At 37.8% G+C, this 20000-nt stretch overlaps 1 protein-coding gene across 1 annotated transcript in view; it reads right to left on the bottom strand.

Annotated features, from left to right (window-relative positions):
- Positions 1–13553: 13553 nt before the first annotated feature.
- LOC143038738 (uncharacterized) overlaps positions 13554–20000 on the bottom strand; it is a 69161-nt gene continuing 62714 nt past the window's right edge. Inside the window, exon 5 of the mRNA XM_076208267.1 lies at positions 13554–14450. Coding sequence (XP_076064382.1) covers positions 14130–14450 — 321 coding nt within the window. The 3' untranslated portion in view covers positions 13554–14129. The remainder of the gene's footprint in view (positions 14451–20000) is intronic.

Below are 20000 nucleotides of genomic sequence, written 5' to 3'. Positions count from 1 at the left end.
ATGATACAACTATGTCAACACACACACTCACTCTCTTTCTCTCTCTCTCTCTCTCTCTCTCTCTCTCTCTCTCTCTCTCTCTCTCTCTCTCTCTCTCTCTCTCTCACACACACACACACACACACACACACACACACACACACACACACACACACACACACACACACACACACACACACACACACACACACACACACACACACACACACACACACACATACACACACACACACATACACACACACACACACACACACACACACACATCAACAAAATTTGTAATCAGGTTGTATGTGACCAAAATTAATTTGGTGAATTGTGCTGTTGTCTAGATTTCTTTTTCATTGATGACTTTGTGTACTAAGACTTATTCTTTTTCATTTGTGACTTTTTGTACTTTGCCAGTTCCTTTCCTAGTGTATAATCTTGTGTCATCTTGTACATTGCCAGTTCCTTTCCTAGTGTATAATCTTGTGACATCTCGTACTATGCCAGTTCCTTTCACAAGTCACACGTGAATCACAAATATGCAGAATCCAATAGGAAAAGGAAAAACACACGGAGTCCGAGCGCTTTCGTGATATATTCACATTATCAAGGAGTACAGAAAAATGTACTCTCTAATAATGTAAATATATCACGAAAGCGCTCCAACTCCGTGTGTTTTTCCTTTTCCTAGTGGACTCTGCATATATATATATATATATATATATATATATATATATATATATATATATATATATATATATATAACTTTTAACACACTATGGAAGAAAAGTAACTTTAGAAATATAGAGATCCACATATTCCTACCAGTATCTGTGGTCTTCTTCAACAAGTGGATACAGCAGGTAGAGAATAATAATATATATATAACCCACTGTATCCATCTGCTGAAAAGGACCACAGACGGCGGTTGAAATATTGGGATATCTGTATATCTGAATTTATTTTTCTCTGATATTGGGTTAAAATCTTTATTTTACTAATGTGCTTGAACATCAATTTACTCTAATATATATATGTATATATATATATATATACATATATATATATATACATATATATATATGTGTGTGTGTGTGTGTGTATGTGTATGTGTGTGTGTGCGTGTGTGTGTGTGTACACGCACACACAATATATATATATATTGACTATATTATGACAAATAAGACTGAAGGTGGAAGAAGCAGACGAGGAGTAATGGGAGAATTTCACGCTTTAACGTTTCGACCCGCAGGGTCGCAGCTTTGTGATTAAGACCCTGTGGGTCGAAACGTTAAAGCGTGAAATTCTCCCATTACTCCTCGTCTGCTTCTTTCACCTTCAGTCTCATATATATATATATATATATATATATATATACATATATACACTTATTACACAGAGATCCCACTTTGTAGAAAAAAGATGGTAACTATTTAAACTACCAACAGCAATTGTTTTCAATAAAGTATAGTTGAAAATCTGTCTGAATTACAAATGTGCTACTACATTTCTATTTAGTGAATACACTCACACACACACACACACACACACACACACACACACACACACACACACACACACACACACACACACACACACACACACACACACACACACACACACACGCACACACAAACATAAACACAGGCACACACACGTCGGTCGAAGTGACAGCGAAGTTTGGAACTCCAGGAAAACTTCAAGTTTTGTCGATCTCAGCGACGAGGGAGTACCTTTGTTGTATTAGTAGGAAAGGGGGAAGCTCATGGTGTAGTGGGAAGGTGATGAAAAAGGAGAAAGGAAGGGATTACTAAGAAAAATGGAAGGAAATGAGGAAGTAGATGAAGGGGCTCCCCCGGACGTCAGAAGAAATGTCAATAAGAGGGCTGTAGACGACGCAGGTGAAGTCGAAAATATCAGTCAAGGCACTAAGATCTGAAATATAGATAAGAACAACACAAAAGAAGGTGAAGATAATAATTTCCATGGATTTAATGAGGGAGGGGATGCCAACCTCTCCCGATTAGCAAGTCTAAAGGAAAAACTTGAGAAAATGATCGAACACTGGGAGGTTAGGTTCAGCCAACTTACACGGATTACGCAAAGAGTTGATAAATTGGAAGAACTAAAGAAGGAGAACCAAAACCTAACTAAAGAAATAAAAGAATTAAAAAAGACAGTTAAAGGAAGTCAAAGATGTGAATGAGGATTAAATAATAATAATAAAGAGAATAAAGAGTCCATAACAAAAAAAGCACAGGGTTGGAAAAAAGTCTAAGAGAACAACAAAATTGCATTTAAAGATAAAGTGCCACACCAGATGAAAGAACAAACTAAGGGCACAGTTATTAAAGTGATGGTAGAGAAGGAGAATATAGTAAGAGACTTAGCGGACAAAAAGAAATGTACAATTATATTAGAGATGGAAGAGAAGCATAATCCAAATAGGACTACAAGAGTAAAAGAGAAGGAAAAGGTAAATACGACATTAGAAGTAGTTCAAGAGGATGGACAAGAAACAGGGAAAGAAATAGAAGAAATATATAGACTAGGGAAATACAATACAGATAAGACCAGACCAATTAAGGTTAAATTCAGGTCACAAACGACAGCAGAGAATATCTTAGCAAAAACAGGGGAACTAGCAAATGATGATCAATATAAACAGGTATGGATAAAAAGAGAATTTAATAAAGAGGAAAGAGAGGATGAGAAAACAAATGACTATAAGGCAAGGAAAAAAAAACGAGAAAAGAACAGAGTCAGAAAAAGAGAACTTCTATTGGAGAGTGGTGGATATGAAAGTGAGGAAATAGTTCATAGCAGAGAACAACGGAGGGAAAAAACAAAACAGGATGGAAGTAGTAGAAAATTAAAAGTGTCTTACACAAATATAGATGGCTTAATAACAGGCTTGAACGAACTGAATGATTACCTAAAGGGAAAGGAACCAGACATAATGGGAATTGTGGAGACAAAATTGAAAGGTCCACTACCACCCAGCAATGTAGGACATGGTGCATATAATTGTTGGATTAGAAATAGAGAGGTAAAACAAGGGGGTGGAGTTATGTTCCTGACTAAGAAGGATATAAATGTGAGGAATGTCACATATGGAAAGAATAGAGTAGAGATGATTATGATGGAAGTGGAGGACAGGGATGGGAAGAGCAGGAAGTTTGTAGTAAATTATGTGCCTCCTAAAATGGCTTTGTGGGAAGAGAGAGAACACAAAAATATGTTAGAAGACACAAGGATAACACTAAATAAGATAATGGAAGATGGAGGAACAATAGTTATAATGGGTGACTTTAATTGTAAAGAAATCTGCTGGGAAGAGATGACAGTGAAGGGTGGAGACGACCTATGGGGAAATGTATTACTTGATATGATTATAGAATATACAATGACGCAATGGATAAAAGAGAATACTAGGTATAGAAATGAGGAAGAGCCATCGAAACTGGACCTAATAATTACATCAGAACCCGAAATAGTGGACAAGATTGAATATAAGACACCAATAAGTAAAAGTGACCACATATTGGTTGAACTGGAACTAAATGAGGAAATATACATGGAAAAAAACGAACAATATAGAAAGGGAAGATTGATGTATGGAATTTTTTTTTCAAATAAAAGAAGAGAATTCTTTCAAAAAGCAGACTGGGAAAGGATACACAAAGAGGAAGCAACAGTAGAAGACAAATGGATTATTTTGACAAAAATTGATAAAGAAGGAGTGGAAAAGTATGTTTCAAGACAAAAACAAGAAAAAATGATATATAAAGTGTTGGTACAGCAAAAGATGTAGGGAGTTAAAAGACAAAAAGGATAAAGCTTGGATAAAATGAAAGAAACACAAAAGACCTGAAAAATGGAAAATATATGCTACATACATACATGTGAGAATAAACACCTTGTGAGATCGAAACCTTTAATGGTACTACGTTTCGCTTGTTACAGCTTTTTCAAGTACAGACATGACACACACTCTGAGCACATATAAGCCAACAGGGAAGGAACTGGGAGAGGTTATCAGGGAGGGGTGGGTGGTATGTGGAGGGGGAGGAGGGGGACGGGTGGGACTTGGTGGAGACAAAGGAGGACATTTCGGACAGTTTGTTGAAGTGGACTAAGGGGGACATTTCATACATTTATTTAATGCGGGTAACAGATGGATGATAGGAGGGGCGATGTTAAACATGCCTCTGTTCTGCTCAATGGTTTTGAAGCTTTGAATGGCGGCCGCTTCGAGGCATTTTCTCCTCATCCTGTCTGGTTCACTAAACAGAAGTTCTGCGTTATCCCAATCCATCAGGTGGTCGTTGGGATAACGCAGAACTTCTGTTTAGTGAACCAGACAGGATGAGGAGAAAATGCCTCGAAGCGGCCGCCATTCAAAGCTTCAAAACCATTGAGCAGAACAGAGGCATGTTTAACATCGCCCCTCCTATCATCCATCTGTTACCCGCATTAAATAAATGTATGAAATGTCCCCCTTAGTCCACTTCAACAAACTGTCCGAAATGTCCTCCTTTGTCTCCACCAAGTCCCACCCGTCCCTCTCCTCCCCCTCCACCTACCACCCACCCCTCCCTGATAACCTCTCCCAGTTCCTTCCCTGTTGGCTTATATGTGCTCAGAGTGTGTGTCATGTCTGTACTTGAAAAAGCTGTAACAAGCGAAACGTAGTACCATTAAAGGTTTCGATCTCACAAGGTGTTTATTCTCACAGTCTTGTCGGCTTTTGCCATTGTGATTCACATACATACATATACCAAAGGCTTTTCCCCCCTACATGGGGGGTAGCCACTCCCACCCATTCCACTTCCTATATATTCCACTCCCCTCCACCCTCCTCCCTCCCTCTTATCTTGGCACCTCCTGGATGACGGGTCATCCCTGCATCCTGTCCACTGCCCTGGGTCAGAAGCAGTGTCGCTGGACACAGCACATCCACAGCAAGGCCGCTTCATAAATTTGGCGACCCCCCCTCTCCGTCCCATCATGCAGAAAAAGAGAAGACGGGGAGAAATCCCTTCGGACTGCGTCATTTTTTTTTCTCATACATACTTCCTCACCAACCACTCCCCCTCATGCATCACAGCATCATCTATACACAACCCTTCTCCATTCACCCCTATCTTCTGTCCTCTCCACAGACATTCCTCTCTTTTGTAAAGCCCCTTTCACCCCATCCATCCATCTCATCCTAGGACGCCCCCTCATATTCACTCCTTCCACCTCTGCCTTCCACACTTATTTTACTAATCTTTCTTCACTCATTCTTTCCATGTGTCCAAACCATCCTAATACCCTTTCATCAACCCTATCTCCCAGTTCCCTTTCCACCCCTGTTCTCCTCCTCACCTCCCCATTTCTCACTTTATCTAGCCTAATAACCCATATCAGACTTCTCAGACATTTCATCTGAAACACATTCAAACTCCTTCTCTCTTCCTCTCTCATGTTCCATGTTTCTGCCCCGTACAATGCTGTTGACACAATCACTCCTTCATATAACCTCCTCTTAGCATCCATTCCCAAATGTCTATTTCTCATTGCGCTTTTTAATCCACCAAGGCATTTACTCGCTTCTCTCAATCTACATTCTACCTCCACCCCCACTCCTCCCTTTCCTGCCACATTCGCACCCAAATATCTAAAACTATCCACTTCCTCCAGTCCTTCACCCTTAATGCTCACCTCCAGCCTGCTTTCACTCTCTCCCCTTGTACATCTCATCACCTTACTTTTACCCACATTTTTTCAGCTTCCTTCTTTCACACACCTTCTCAAACTCTGTCACTAACTTCCTCAATCCCTCCTCTGATCCTGCTACAAGCACAGTGTCGTCAGCAAACAACAACTGGCTCACCTTCCACTTTTCTCCATTTTCTTTAATCACTTCAAACCCCTGACCCACTACCCTTGCATTTACCTCTCGCACTACCCCATCCATGTAAAGATTGAACAGCCAGGCGACATAACACATCCCTGACGATGCCCCACCTTTACCTCAAACCATTCACTCTCTCCATTTCTAATCCTATCAGAAGGTCTACTACTCTCGTAAAAACTCTTGACTGCTCTTAACAGCTTTCCTCCTATCCCATATATCTGCAGTACCTCCCACAGTGCCTTCCTGTCTACCCTATCATAAGCCTTTTCCAGATCCATAAAAGCCCAAAAAACATCCTTACCTTTTCCTATAGCTTTCTTACATATCTGTCTTACCACAAAGATCTGATCTACACAACCCCTACCTGTCCTAAACCCACACTGTTCCTCACCAATTACTCCCTCTGTTTCTCTCCTAATCCTCTCAATCAAGACTCTCCTATAAGCCTTCCCAACTACACTCAACAAGCTGATCTCTCTGAAACTACTACACTCACACTTGTTCCCCTTTCCCTTGTAAAGCGGAACTATACAGGCACTCCTCCAGTCCTCTGGCACTCTAACCTCTCTCAAACAAACATTAAACAACCTCACCAGCCAGTCCACCATCACTGTACCTCCTTTCTTCAAACATTCTGCATGGCATCCATCCAGACCAGGTACCCTACCTGCTTTCATCATCTTAACAGCTGCTTTCACTTCATACTTCCCTATTTCTACTCCATTCTCCTCACTCATCACTCTCATTTTCTTCGCATTTCCCACTGCAACTACCTTCCCCTCCCTATTCTCCTTCACATTTAGCACAGAATAATAGATGTTTGGAATAGGTTAGATGAGAATGTGGTGTGTACAAAAACGATACACGAATTTAAAAACAGTCTAGACAAAATGAGACATGGAGACGGGACACCACGAGCATAGCTCCCCTTCCAGTAAAATGCAACTGGGTAAATACAACTAGATAAACACACACACACACACACACACACACACACACACACACACACACACACACACACACACACACACACACACACACACACACACACACACACACACACACACACACTTACACCCACACCCACCCACCCACACACACACACACACACACACACACACACACACACACACACACACACACACACACACACACACACACACACACACACACACACACACACACACACACGCACGCACACGTACACACACACAAACACATATACAGACGTGCACATACACAGACACACCCACGCCCACACCCACACCCATACACACACACACACACACACACCACACACACACACACACACACACACACACACGCACACGCACACGCACACACACATATATATATATATATATATATATGTGTGTGTGTTTGTATATATATATATGTATGTATATATATGTGTGTGTATACGTATGCATATATATATATTGTTATGCCATGACTTCCCAGGGCACGATGATCCCCGAGTATTCTAATTGAGGGCCCCAATATGGCGTAACAAAGTCCGAATTATAAGAGAGGACTTGGGCCCTTAAGTTATGTGTAATTACCAGTCAACTATTTCTTAAGAGCATTCCACTATATTGTTTCAAATAAAGAGCAACAAAGGAAAATAGATTTAATTATAAAAGAAAGCTTAAGCATGACAGAACAATTCCAATTTAGAATAAGATGCTGCCGTCGAATGAGAATTGAAACATGGAAAAGCCGGCAGCTTTCAACAAGAGTATTTAAGAAAATAAAGATCTTTGCACAAATATAACCATTACCATATAGACATAGACACACTCGGAATATAACCATCAAAGTTAATTCACTCACTAGAGACCTAACTGCACTGGAACTAAAAATGTTTAATCTTACGTGACACCGGGTATTCTCACTAGTTCTTACTAGCTTGGTCCCTCCAGGCAAACTCACCAAAACCCACCTGGCCAATCGCCCTCGTCATATTCGGCCACCAATAAAGCAAACCTAAAGGCATCCACATTCTTTGTTCCAAGATATAAGTTTTTATATCAGAGTGTACATGACGATTACATATAAATTTTCATGTACTAGTGCGGTTAAGCATTCATACTACACCACAATACAAGGAATAGATTCATCGTACCTTCGAACAACGTATCACCTAGCAGACGACACTAGTCGTTGGAGGCGAATGAACACTAAACTTACATAGTACATGGTTTCATACATAATACATACATAATTTACATAATACATAGTTTATCATAGAAAAAATGCACTCTTGCATAACACCCCCACCTTTAAATTAAACACAATAGTGTTTATAACCGGAATAGTGCACTTTTTCCAACTACTCAAGTTCCAAAATAGTCACATATACTTATACAATAATTCATAGTACATTACAAGATATCGAGGCAATAACCAACCACAGCCTCAACCACTCTAATAACTTTACTCTTTCTCTTTCTTTATCACAATCTCTATCTTTGTCTCTTTCTCTGTCTCTTCTTTCACGATCTCTATCTCTTTCCCTTGACCGTGACCTTCTCCTCCTCGACCGGGAGGATGACCTAACCCTTGACCTTGATCTTGTTCTACGGTGTCGTGACCGTGATCGTGATCTTGACCTTGTCCTTGTCCTTGATCTACTTCTCCTTCGTGATCTACTTCTTGATCTAGACCTACTTCGTCGACGCCTATCTGCATCTCTTTCCTCGTGTATTTCGAATAGGGTAAAGAACTTTGTCAAGGCTGGCAACACAGTCCTGGCTGTAATGGAACGCAGTGGAATGGCCTCTGGATACCTGGTGGTAGTGCACATTAGGGTTAACATGTACAGATGCCCCTTTTTGGTTTTGGGAAGGGGGCCCACGACATCAATTATCACATGGGTAAAAGGTTCCGGCACCACAGGAATAGGTTGCAACGGTGCAGGAGGAATAACAATGTTAGGCTTACCTATCAACTGGCATGTTTCACATGTTTTACAATACTGTGCTACTTGTCTATGGATACAAGGCCAATAGAAGTACTTGATAATCTTATCCAATGTTTTCTGCACGCCCATGTGAAAGACTGATGACTTTCTCTCGATACACGTCCGGAACGATAACCTGATGAAACTCGCACCAACTCTCATTTGCAGGAACATCTGGCGGTCTATATTTTCTCATTAGTACATCATCACGCGTATAATAACATGTAGCTTCCTTTGAGATGTCCTTCTCTTGTATGGCCCTTGCAAATAATGGGATTAATGACCTATCAGCTTTCTGGGCAGATATCAGATTACTACGAGTCATTGGGAGAACACTTAAATCCACACGTTCACTTACATTACTCTGCGATTCATTCACCTTATCACTAGACAGACTGCACGGCAGAACCCCGGGACTAGGCGAATCCACATCACGATCAGCAAGTTCATTTGGCTTAACAGCAGGTCCTGTACTAGAGTCTACATTAAACAAACTACTAATATCCATATCAGCAGTTTCTTCACTGGTTTTCATCCTTGCCTGGCTGCAAGTAACTGCGCATGCTGGAAAAATATATCCACACTCGCTTTCCAAACCCTCGGCAGGATCCCATTCCAGTGGAGTCGTACTCACCACGGGATCAGGCACAATTAACTTTCCAGCTATATCATTTCCTAGCAAGAAACTCCCTCCCTCAACAGGTAAAGTCTCTCCAACTCCAACCAACACAGGCTGAGATAATAATTCTATTCGGAGGAACAACTTACACAGGGGAACCGTCATCGTCCCCCCAACGCCCTTTATCAATACATGCTCACCCGTCAACGCCTGTTCTACGTCAGGAACAGCGCTTTGTAATACCATACTGAGCGATGCAGCAGTGTCTCGCAACACAGTTACAGACACTCCGGGCCCATCCTCCTCGACAGACACTGTACCAGGGAATACAAATGGGTTAAACAGATTGCGTTCTCTTCCCACATCAACATCCCCTTTTTCCTTTACATCTGCTGAAAGCAAATTTACATTAGCAACACGTTTCTCTCTAGTCAACTCAGGACACCTTGCCCTTACGTGCCCAAATTTTTTTTACAGTAAAAGCAACCAATTTTTGACACATCTGTATTGCTTTTACCCAGGGTCCAGGTACATTTACCCTTATGTACCTTTCCCTCTTGAGGTTGAGAAATGCCTGGAGGGGAAGGAGGCTTACTTGATTTATGCGTTAATGTATAATTGTCCGCCAATGTGGCAGCTCGATCAATTCTACTTACTTCCTTTTCTAGCAAATAGGTTCGAACGTCCGGTGGAATACCCTTAACATACTGTTCCAGTGCAATTAGTTCCTTTAACTCCTCATAAGTTTCAATTCCGCTATTAAATAATTTATTCACACTGTTACCATACTCGAGGTATGACTGGTGGTTTCCTCTAAAACAGTTTCTAAACTTTTGTCTATAAAATTCTGGAGTGCATAAGTACGCCTTCAACACTGTATCCTTCACTACCGAATACTGGCTCTGATCTTCAGAGGACAAGAATAAGTACGATGATCGAGCCTTACCCACTAAGGCCGTTTGTACCAGCACACACCAATATGGTTTAGGCCAGGAGAGGGTGGTTGCCAAGCCTTCGAACTGCTCGAAAAACTCCTCCGGCTCACCCTCTAGGAAAGTAGGGACAAGGCGTACTACACTGTTTATATCAAATGTAGGTTCCAGCAACCCTTGGACACCCTGCTTCTCCATCATTGCGAACTTCAAGTTCGTTTCAACCTTAAGCCTTTCAAGTGCTATCCTCTCCTTCTCCAACTCCTTCTCCAACTCCTTCTCTACTTTAAATTTCTCTAGAGCTATCCTCTCTTTCTCTACCTCCAACTCCATCCTAGTAATTCCCGCCTTATCCTCATCTCTCTCCGTCTCTCCTTGAAGCTCAATATCGCACAATGCCTTGGCACTATCCTCCAGAATTTCTTTTGAGATCAAACCTTGAATGACTGCTTTCTTAATATCAGCCTTGTTAGATTTACCTGTGATTTGAACCTTGTAAAACCTAGCCAAAGCCATCCAGTCATCCTTAAGTACTTCACAGTTCTACAAAAGGGCAAGCCCAGGATCCTTAATGAATTGTGCAATGTCAAAAGACTCCATATCAGCTAGTGAGGAATTATAACCTAACTAATACAATGTTCATAAACAATGGTTAAATACTCAAGAAACAGTAAACAATTATTATTCACTGCAAGTATACCGCGCTAATAATACACCGCTGTACTTATACTTTATGCTTTGTAGTACGATACCTTGTTCTGTATAATACACTAATTGCACAATATGGTACCCCACACAGTACGATCGCCGCACAATCACAATACGTGCAATCATAATACCACACACTATGGTACCCTGTATTATATAGTACCTTCACTTTATATGGTACCTTCAATTAATATGGTACCTTCAATTTATACGTTACCTTCAATTTACATGGTACCCCGCATCTCCACCATTTTGTTATGCCATGACTTCCCAGGGCACGATGATCCCCGAGTATTCTAAATGAGGGCCCCAATATGGCGTAACAAAGTCCGAATTATAAGAGAGGACTTGGGCCCTTAAGTTATGTGTAATTACCAGTCAACTGTTTCTTAAGAGCATTCCACTATATTGTTTCAAATAAAGAGCAACAAAGGAAAATAGATTTAATTATAAATGAAAGCTTAAGCATGACAGAACAATTCCAATTTAGAATAAGATGCTGCCGTCGAATGAGAATTGAAACATGGAAAAGCCGGCAGCTTTCAACAAGAGTATTTAAGAAAATAAAGATCTTTGCACAAATATAACCATTACCATATAGACATAGACACACTCGGAATATAATCATCAAAGTTAATTTACTCACTAGAGACCTAACTGCACTGGAACTAAAAATGTTTAATCTTACGTGACACTGGGTATTCTCACTAGTTCTTACTAGCTTGGTCCCTCCAGGCAAACTCACCAAAACCCACCTGGCCAACCGCCCTCGTCACATTCGGCCACCAATAAAGCAAACCTAAAGGCATCCACATTCTTTGTTACAAGATACAAGTTTTTATATCAGACTGTACATGACGATTACATATAAATTTTCATGTACTAGTGCGGTTAAGCATTCATACTACACCACAATACAAGGAATAGATTCATCGTACCTTCGAACAACGTATCACCTAGCAGACGACACTAGTCGTTGGAGGCGAACGGACACTAATCTTACATAGTACATGGTTTCATACATAATACATACATACATAATTTACATAATACATAGTTTATCATAGAAAAAATGCACTCTTGCATAACAATATATATATATATATATATATATATATATATATATATATGTGTGTGTGTGTGTATGCATGCATATATATATATATATATATATATATATATATATATATATATATATATGCAAAACAAATTTCTAAGCACACGTGACAACAATACTTGCAGAAACCACTTGGAAAATAAAATAAATGAATACCGAACGTTTTCGTCTATTCAAGACATCATGAGGACATCATCGTCCACCAAAAAGAACTCTCCCATATTATTGATTGGCAAAACACCAAAGTTATTACATCATGCCATAACATTGTAGAAAGGAACATAATTGAATCATGTTACATTAAAAATAGTTTTGAAAATAATATAAGTTTAACCTTAGGTTTGTATAAGTTAGATAACTTTATTATTAAAAAGATTATAAACAATTCTTCTGGAATCGGGTAACATTACACCTTTCCTAGTTCCTCTACCGCTATATACATATTGTGACCTTTGGTCATTTTTCTGTATTCTTTGTACCCTGCTGATGTCTTGAATAGACGAAAACGATCGGTATTCATTTCTTTTATTTTCCAAGTGGTTTCTGCAAATATATATATATACATATGCAAAAAGATCACAAAACCACGTGATCTAATAAAATGCTGAATAACCATAAAGGAAACAGGAAACGAAACTAAAATTCCAAAGTGTTTTCGTGATATTTCACATCTTTAGGGGAAGATGTGAAATATCTCGAAAACGCTTTTTTGGGAATTTTAGTTTCTTTTCCGGTTTCCTTTGTGGGGTGTCAGGAATGTATATATATATATATATATATATATATATATATATATATATATATATATATGTATATATATGTATATATATATATATATATATATATATATATATATATACACATAAGTAACCACTAGGAAAAGAAAACTAGCGAAGCAGAGCGCTTTCGTATAATTACATCTTCAGTGCAGATACAAAGAAGGAATTATAAAATGAAGAAACAAGGTACAGAATATCTCATGAAATTTCAAAATTGTTTAAATTGTAATATAAATTATGAGCAGTTGTCCCATACTTGTTGGTTACCAGGACGGTCCAAACGTCCGTCACGTGTACTTCTTCCACTACCTCGCCGAATGCCCTCTTCTTTATGTCATATATTCTGTACCTTGTTCCTTCATTTTATAATTCCTTCTTAGTATCTGCACTGAAGATGTAATTATACGAAAGCGCTCTGCTTCGTTAGTTTACTTTTCCTAGTGGTTACTTACGCATTTGTGAACACACGCTCCTAGTGTTTTTATTGCATATATATATATATATATATATATATATACACATATATACGTAATTGTGTTCGAAAGCACATGTGTGCAATTATGAATTTTCGTACATATGTTTGTAAGTATACACGCAATTACGTAAGCATGCGAGGACTTACGCATGAATTTGTGTCTTATCATGACAAAATATTTTTTTTATCTCCATCGGAAAAAATGGAGTACTTTTGAATAGTTAAAACATATATCTCTATCAATGATGAGTGTATGTTTATATCTATACAGCACATCAGATGGACAGGTAAAACAACAGACAACAAATTTATTTCAACATGAAGATGACTCGTCTTCAGCAACTCGTTGATGAAGTCCCCTTGTGTTGATATGTATAAAAAAGAAACCCGCGAAATAATTTTTTTTGCCAATAACGAACACGCCTAATGAATATGTGTAGTCAACATAGGCATATAGGGATAGAGTGGGGTAGGGGACAAAAACACAGTATAGATGACAACAAGCTCCCTCAAAACACACACCATACATTCATGATAGAAACTGACAACCACGAGTAGAGAACGTTCAGCGCTTAACAGTTATGACTTCAAACTTAAAATTTTATTTTAGAAACATATTTCTTATAAAATCCAGTTCACCTCCGTTAAAATATAAGAGTGAAGGGCAGGATAATGGCAAATATAAGGAAACAGAAATGCGCGGATAAGGAAGGGGAAGAATTCTCTCCCTTCTCCTCTCCTTTCTCCTTCGATTTCTTCTCAAATAGCCTCGAATCATGTTCCTCCTCATCTACAATGACTCGCTCTGGGATCTTTTCCCCGATAATTGACGTCGTGGGTTTCCGTGGATAGTCGGTCAAGTCATCCGATATCCAGGTCGTTGGTACCTTCGATGGATGGATGGCAATGTCCGCGCAGGCTCGGTACTGAGGTTTGCTTTTCCCGGTGTCAATTACATAACGCCACTGAAAAATAAATAAACAAATGAATGAATGAAAAAAATAGATAAATGAATAAGTATATAAATAAATAAAATAAATAAAATGATAAATTAAATAAATACATAACATAAACAAACAGACAAACAAACAAACGAACAAAAAAATAAATAAATAAACAAATGAATAAATTATAAATAAATAAACAAATAAAACTTTAGAAGACTAAATTATTCGTGGGTCACCTCAGGGTGTCCTGCAGCACCAAGAAAGCCGGCGACAGTGATCTTGGGTTCGGCCCGGGGATTAAGTGCCACGCCATAGGGCTGCGAGAAATGTAAGGGTATGAAAGAAGATTTTCTTTTCTGTAGACGGGCGTCTCCGGCTCTCAAACAACAATGGCACCACTTGCACGTCATTTTACTTGTCACTTTACACCCTCATATGCACATTCATACATCACACAGTTGTACATGTCCACTGAACCCCGTAAGGCGTACACAAATACTATTTTATCTTGACATAGTTTGGCTGACTACACGTGAGCTAATGACCAATTTTATATGCTTCACTGAGGCACATAATTCCTGTTTTCTATTTGTAACATGGAAAATAGAGGGCTCTGGATTTCTTTACTCTTTCGCTGTGGAGGGGGATGTTTCTTCAGAGGAATAGAAATATTACTAGAATCAATACATTAATCCTAGAACTACCATGTGGTAACTGGAATAAATAAACGCAGCGAAATGGGTAATCGGCATAATTGTGAGATGATCTTTTGATATTTCACCGCAGAGGTTTTATCCTCCAGCTGAATGAAATCGCCTGACTCTGAAAAATACAATTATTAGAATAGTAAAAGGCAAGAAAAGGATTAACTCGATTCTCTCACATTATAACTCGGTAGAATACCTATGAGGACAATTTTAAGCTGTTAAATATTTGGTTGGCAAGTCTATCTTGATTAAAACCTGGGTTTTCCATAGCCTCATTTTATTCTTCATGTTGATACATACAAACAGTTAATTGCTGCCGATAGTTTCTCGGACTGGAAACTCACATCAGGCGCCAATAGTATCCAGGCCCTCCCATAGATTTCTCAATATCAGTGATTCTCAACCTTTTTTGGCCTTGCCCTACCTAATCACCTTTAAAATTCTGATTTCCCCTATCTGGTGATATACAATCCTTATCACTTGAAAAATAAATTCCCCTTCAGCTGAAAAAACATAACACCTTGGTTTAAAACCACTTAAAACAATATTTGACCCAGACTTCCTTAGTTGCCCTAAATTGCCACCCTTAAATCATATTGCCTACCTGAAAACCTAAATTGCCCACCTTGAAAAACCAAATTGCCCACCCGTGGGGCGTACACCCCACGTTGAGAAGCACTGAAGATTCTCTCTCTCTCTCTCTCTCTCTTTCTCTCTCTCTCTCTCTCTCTCTCTCTCTCTCTACATACATACATACATATATATATATCTGTATATATATATATTTATATATATATATACATATATATATATACATATGTATATATATATATATATGTATATATATAAATAATATTTATATGTATATATAGATATATATATTGCTGATAACCACAGGGAAAAAACGGAAAAGAAAACTAGAACTTCCAAGCGCTTTCGTGATATTTCACATCTTCACGAAAGCGCTTGGGAATTCTAGTTTTCTTTTCCGTTTTTTCCCTGTGGTTATCAGCAATCTTTTGGATAATGTGGTGTTGTGATATTTTTGCATATATGTATATATACATATATATATATATATATATATATATATATATATATATATATATATATATATACATACATATATATAGTATATACAGTATATATGTACATACATATATATAGTATATATATATATACATACATATATATAGTATATATATATATAATATATATATATATATATATATATATATATATATATATATATATATATATATATATATATACATATATATACAGACATGAATATATTACAAAGGATTACAAAGGCGGAGCATGCCGACAGGAGACCTTTTGGTCCATATCTAGGTCGAATGCGAGAAAAAATCATCATAATAATAAAACAGTAAATAGAAACTATAATAATGTAAATAACAAGTACAATACATTAATAAATGCATAGGTATAGTTAGATAATAAACAAACAGGTAAATAGTAAATAATAATAAATTGACATATAACTAACAATGAATGAAAATCAGACAGACAAATGATAACAAAACAAAAACAAATAATATAAAATAAATTATAATCGTTACAGCATCTTGCTTAGGTGTTTATCTAAATTATTCTTAAAGCTTCGAACTGAACCACATTGCACTACCTGTGCAGGAAGTTTATTCCATTCATTAACTACACGGTTGGCAAAGTTGTTTCTACCCACTTCCAAATTGAATCTATTTCCGGACAGTTTGAGACCATTGTTTCTTGTCTGATTCTCATTCAATGTGAAAATTTTGTCACTTTTGATGTTGTCAATTCCCTTTAAAATCTTAAAGACCTGTATCAAGTCACCTCTGAGTCTGCGCTTTTTTAGGGAAAATAGATTCATATGTTTTAGTCGATTTTCGTATGATTTATTTTTGATATTTGGAATCAGTTTTGTGGCTCGCCGTTGTACTTTTTCCAGTCTGTCAATGTCTTTAATGAGATTAGGTGACCATACGGAAACAGCATATTCCAAATGTGGACGAACTAACGATTTATATAGCTTGTTAATGAGTGATGGACTTTTGAAATCAAAAGATCGCGCAATCAGTCCCAGAATCTTATTTGCTTTCTCAGAGGCTGAAATACACTGCTTGGATGATTTGAGGTCGTTACTGATAATTACGCCGAGATCTTTTTCACTATCCACTTTTGTTAACGAATTTCCAAATAACTTGTAATCGTACTTACTGTTATTTTACCTATGTGCATTACCTTGCATTTACTTGTGTTAAATTTCATTAGCCACTTTTCAGACCATTGCTGTAATTTGTCTAAATCTTCTTGAATATCTAATTGGTTTGAGTGATCATTTGCCACTCTGCACAGTTTTGTATCATCAGCAAATTTGGAAACAGGGAAACAGTAGATTTTAGTCCATGGTCTATATCATTTATATATACTATGAATAGAAGTGGCCCAAGAACGGAACCCTGAGGAACTCCACTTGTAACATTTTTACATCTAGAAGTTTTCCATTTAAAACAACTCTCTGTTTTCGACCATTCAACCAATTACTGGTCCAACCTAATAGGCTACCACTTATTCCGTGTAAAGCTAATTTAGTAAGTAGTCTTTCGTGTGGGACGGTATCAAAAGCTTTTGCAAAGTCTAGATATATTAAATCTATATTGTTTCTTTTGTCATAATTTGAGATAACTGTGTTGTAGAATTCGAGTAAGTTAGTCACGCAAGAACGTTTCCGTCTGAAACCATGCTGGCTATCATTTATCAAACGGTTACTTTCTAAATGATGTTCGATAGCATCTCTGATGATAGTTTCCATTATTTTTCCTACGATTGAAGTCAAACTTATAGGCCTATAGTTATTTGGTTTCTTTTTGTCACCTTTTTTGAATATGGGAGTAACGTTAGCTAGCTTCCATTCTCTTGGGACATCTCCGGATATGATGGATATCTTGAAAATAATTTCTAATGGAGCAACAATCTCATTTTTCATTTCCTTTAAGATTCTTGGATGCCAACCGTCAGGCCCTGGTGTTTTATTAACTTTGAGTTTATCTATACACATTTTTAACTGTTTCTTTTGTTATATTTACCGTAGTAAGTTTACCCTAGACTTTTCACAGGTTTCAGTTTGGAATTCACTTTGAGGTGTTTCGTTTACAAATACCGAGATAAAATAATTGTTTAAGGTATTACAAATTCCTTCATTTGAATATTCAAGTTGACCGTCAGCAGATAATAGTAGACCAATGTGATTCCTAACAATCTTTTTATCTCTAATGTAACTATAGAATTTTTTGGGATTCTCTTTGGATTTATCAGCGATGTTGATTTCGTACTGTCGTTTTCTTTTTCTTATTGTCTTTTTTAAATCTCTCTGTATTGATACATAACTTTCATAGTCATTAGATGCACCCGAGCACTTATATTTCTTATAAGCCTGTCTCTTTTTAGCGATACTTTTTTCAGTTTCTTTGTCGAGCCAATCTGGGCGAGCCTGATTTGGGGGACGTCTGTCCTTAAAAGGAATGTAAGTTTGAATCATCTTAGTGAGCGTATTTTGAAATATTTCCCATATCTGATCTACAGGTCTTTCGTTTAATTTTGCCTCCCAATCTGTAAGCTGACGCTCCTGACGTAGTCCTATGAACTGAGCTTTACTGAAATCGGATATTTTAGAAACACAAGTATCTCTTCTAAAATTGTTGAGGAATTTGAATCTAACTAAGTTATGATCGCTATTTGCAACAGATTCACCGACTTCTACATCAGTTACCATGCTTCCGCGGCTACTGAGGAAATAGAAATGGCAGAAATTAAGAACAAGCATTTTAAATCAGTGTTTCCGAGAGAGAACATATAACTTAGAGATGTCGAGTGGGAGGGGAAAGCCCCCCCCCCCCCATGAAAGAGATAGAAGTAACAAGGAAAGAAATAATGAATCACTTGAATAATCTTGATGTCAGAAAATCGCATGGTCCAGATGAAATGGCAAACTGGATTTTGAGAGAATGCAGGAACGAACTAACAGACAAAATACATAGTCTAATAAGCAGTTCATTGAAAGAAGGACAAGTTCCAGAAGATTGGAAAAGAGCCAACATAGTACCAATATATAAAGGGGGAAACAAGGAAGACCCTACTAACTATAGACCGGTCACTCTTACAAGTACGGTAGGTAAAATTTGTGAAAGAATTATCAAAATTAGATGGGTGAGGCATTTGAAAAAAAAAACAATGTACTAAACCCAAGGCAATTCGGATTTAGACAAGCAGGATCATGTGTCACAAACTTGATGTGTTTCTATTCAAGACTAATATATATAATACAAGAAAGAGATGGATGGGCTTATTGTGCATTTCTAGACCTGAAAAAAGCTTTTGATAAGGTGCCACATAAGAAATTGCTAAAGAAATTAGAAACTGTAGGAGGAATACAGGGCAAACTACTGGAGTGGATGGAAGACTTCCTGCATGAAAGAAAATTGAGTGTGGTGATAAAAGACAAACATTCTAACTGGGATGAAGTGATTAATGGAGTTCCACAAGGAATAGTTTTGGCCCCAATAATGTTTGCTATGTATGTATATATATTAATGGTATGGATAAATGAATTGAAAGTTATATGAGCTTTGCGGACGATGCAAAACTGCTGAAAAAATTAACACTATAGAAGATTGTGAGTCGCTGCAGAGTGATCTCAATAAAGTATGGGAATGGAGTAGGAAGTGGGAGATTGAATTCAATATTAAGAAGTGTAGTATAACGGAATTTGGAAGAAGCAAAAAAGAATAGTGGGATCATATAAATTGCGAGAGGAAGAAAATAAAAAAGTGGAAAATGAGAAGGACCTGGGAGTCAC

Source organism: Oratosquilla oratoria, chromosome 25 (assembly GCF_046742065.1).
Source record: "Oratosquilla oratoria isolate Oo_2021 chromosome 25, ASM4674206v1, whole genome shotgun sequence".
Taxonomy (NCBI): Eukaryota; Metazoa; Arthropoda; class Malacostraca; order Stomatopoda; family Squillidae; genus Oratosquilla; species Oratosquilla oratoria.
This window is presented reverse-complemented; position numbering and strand designations above follow the sequence as displayed.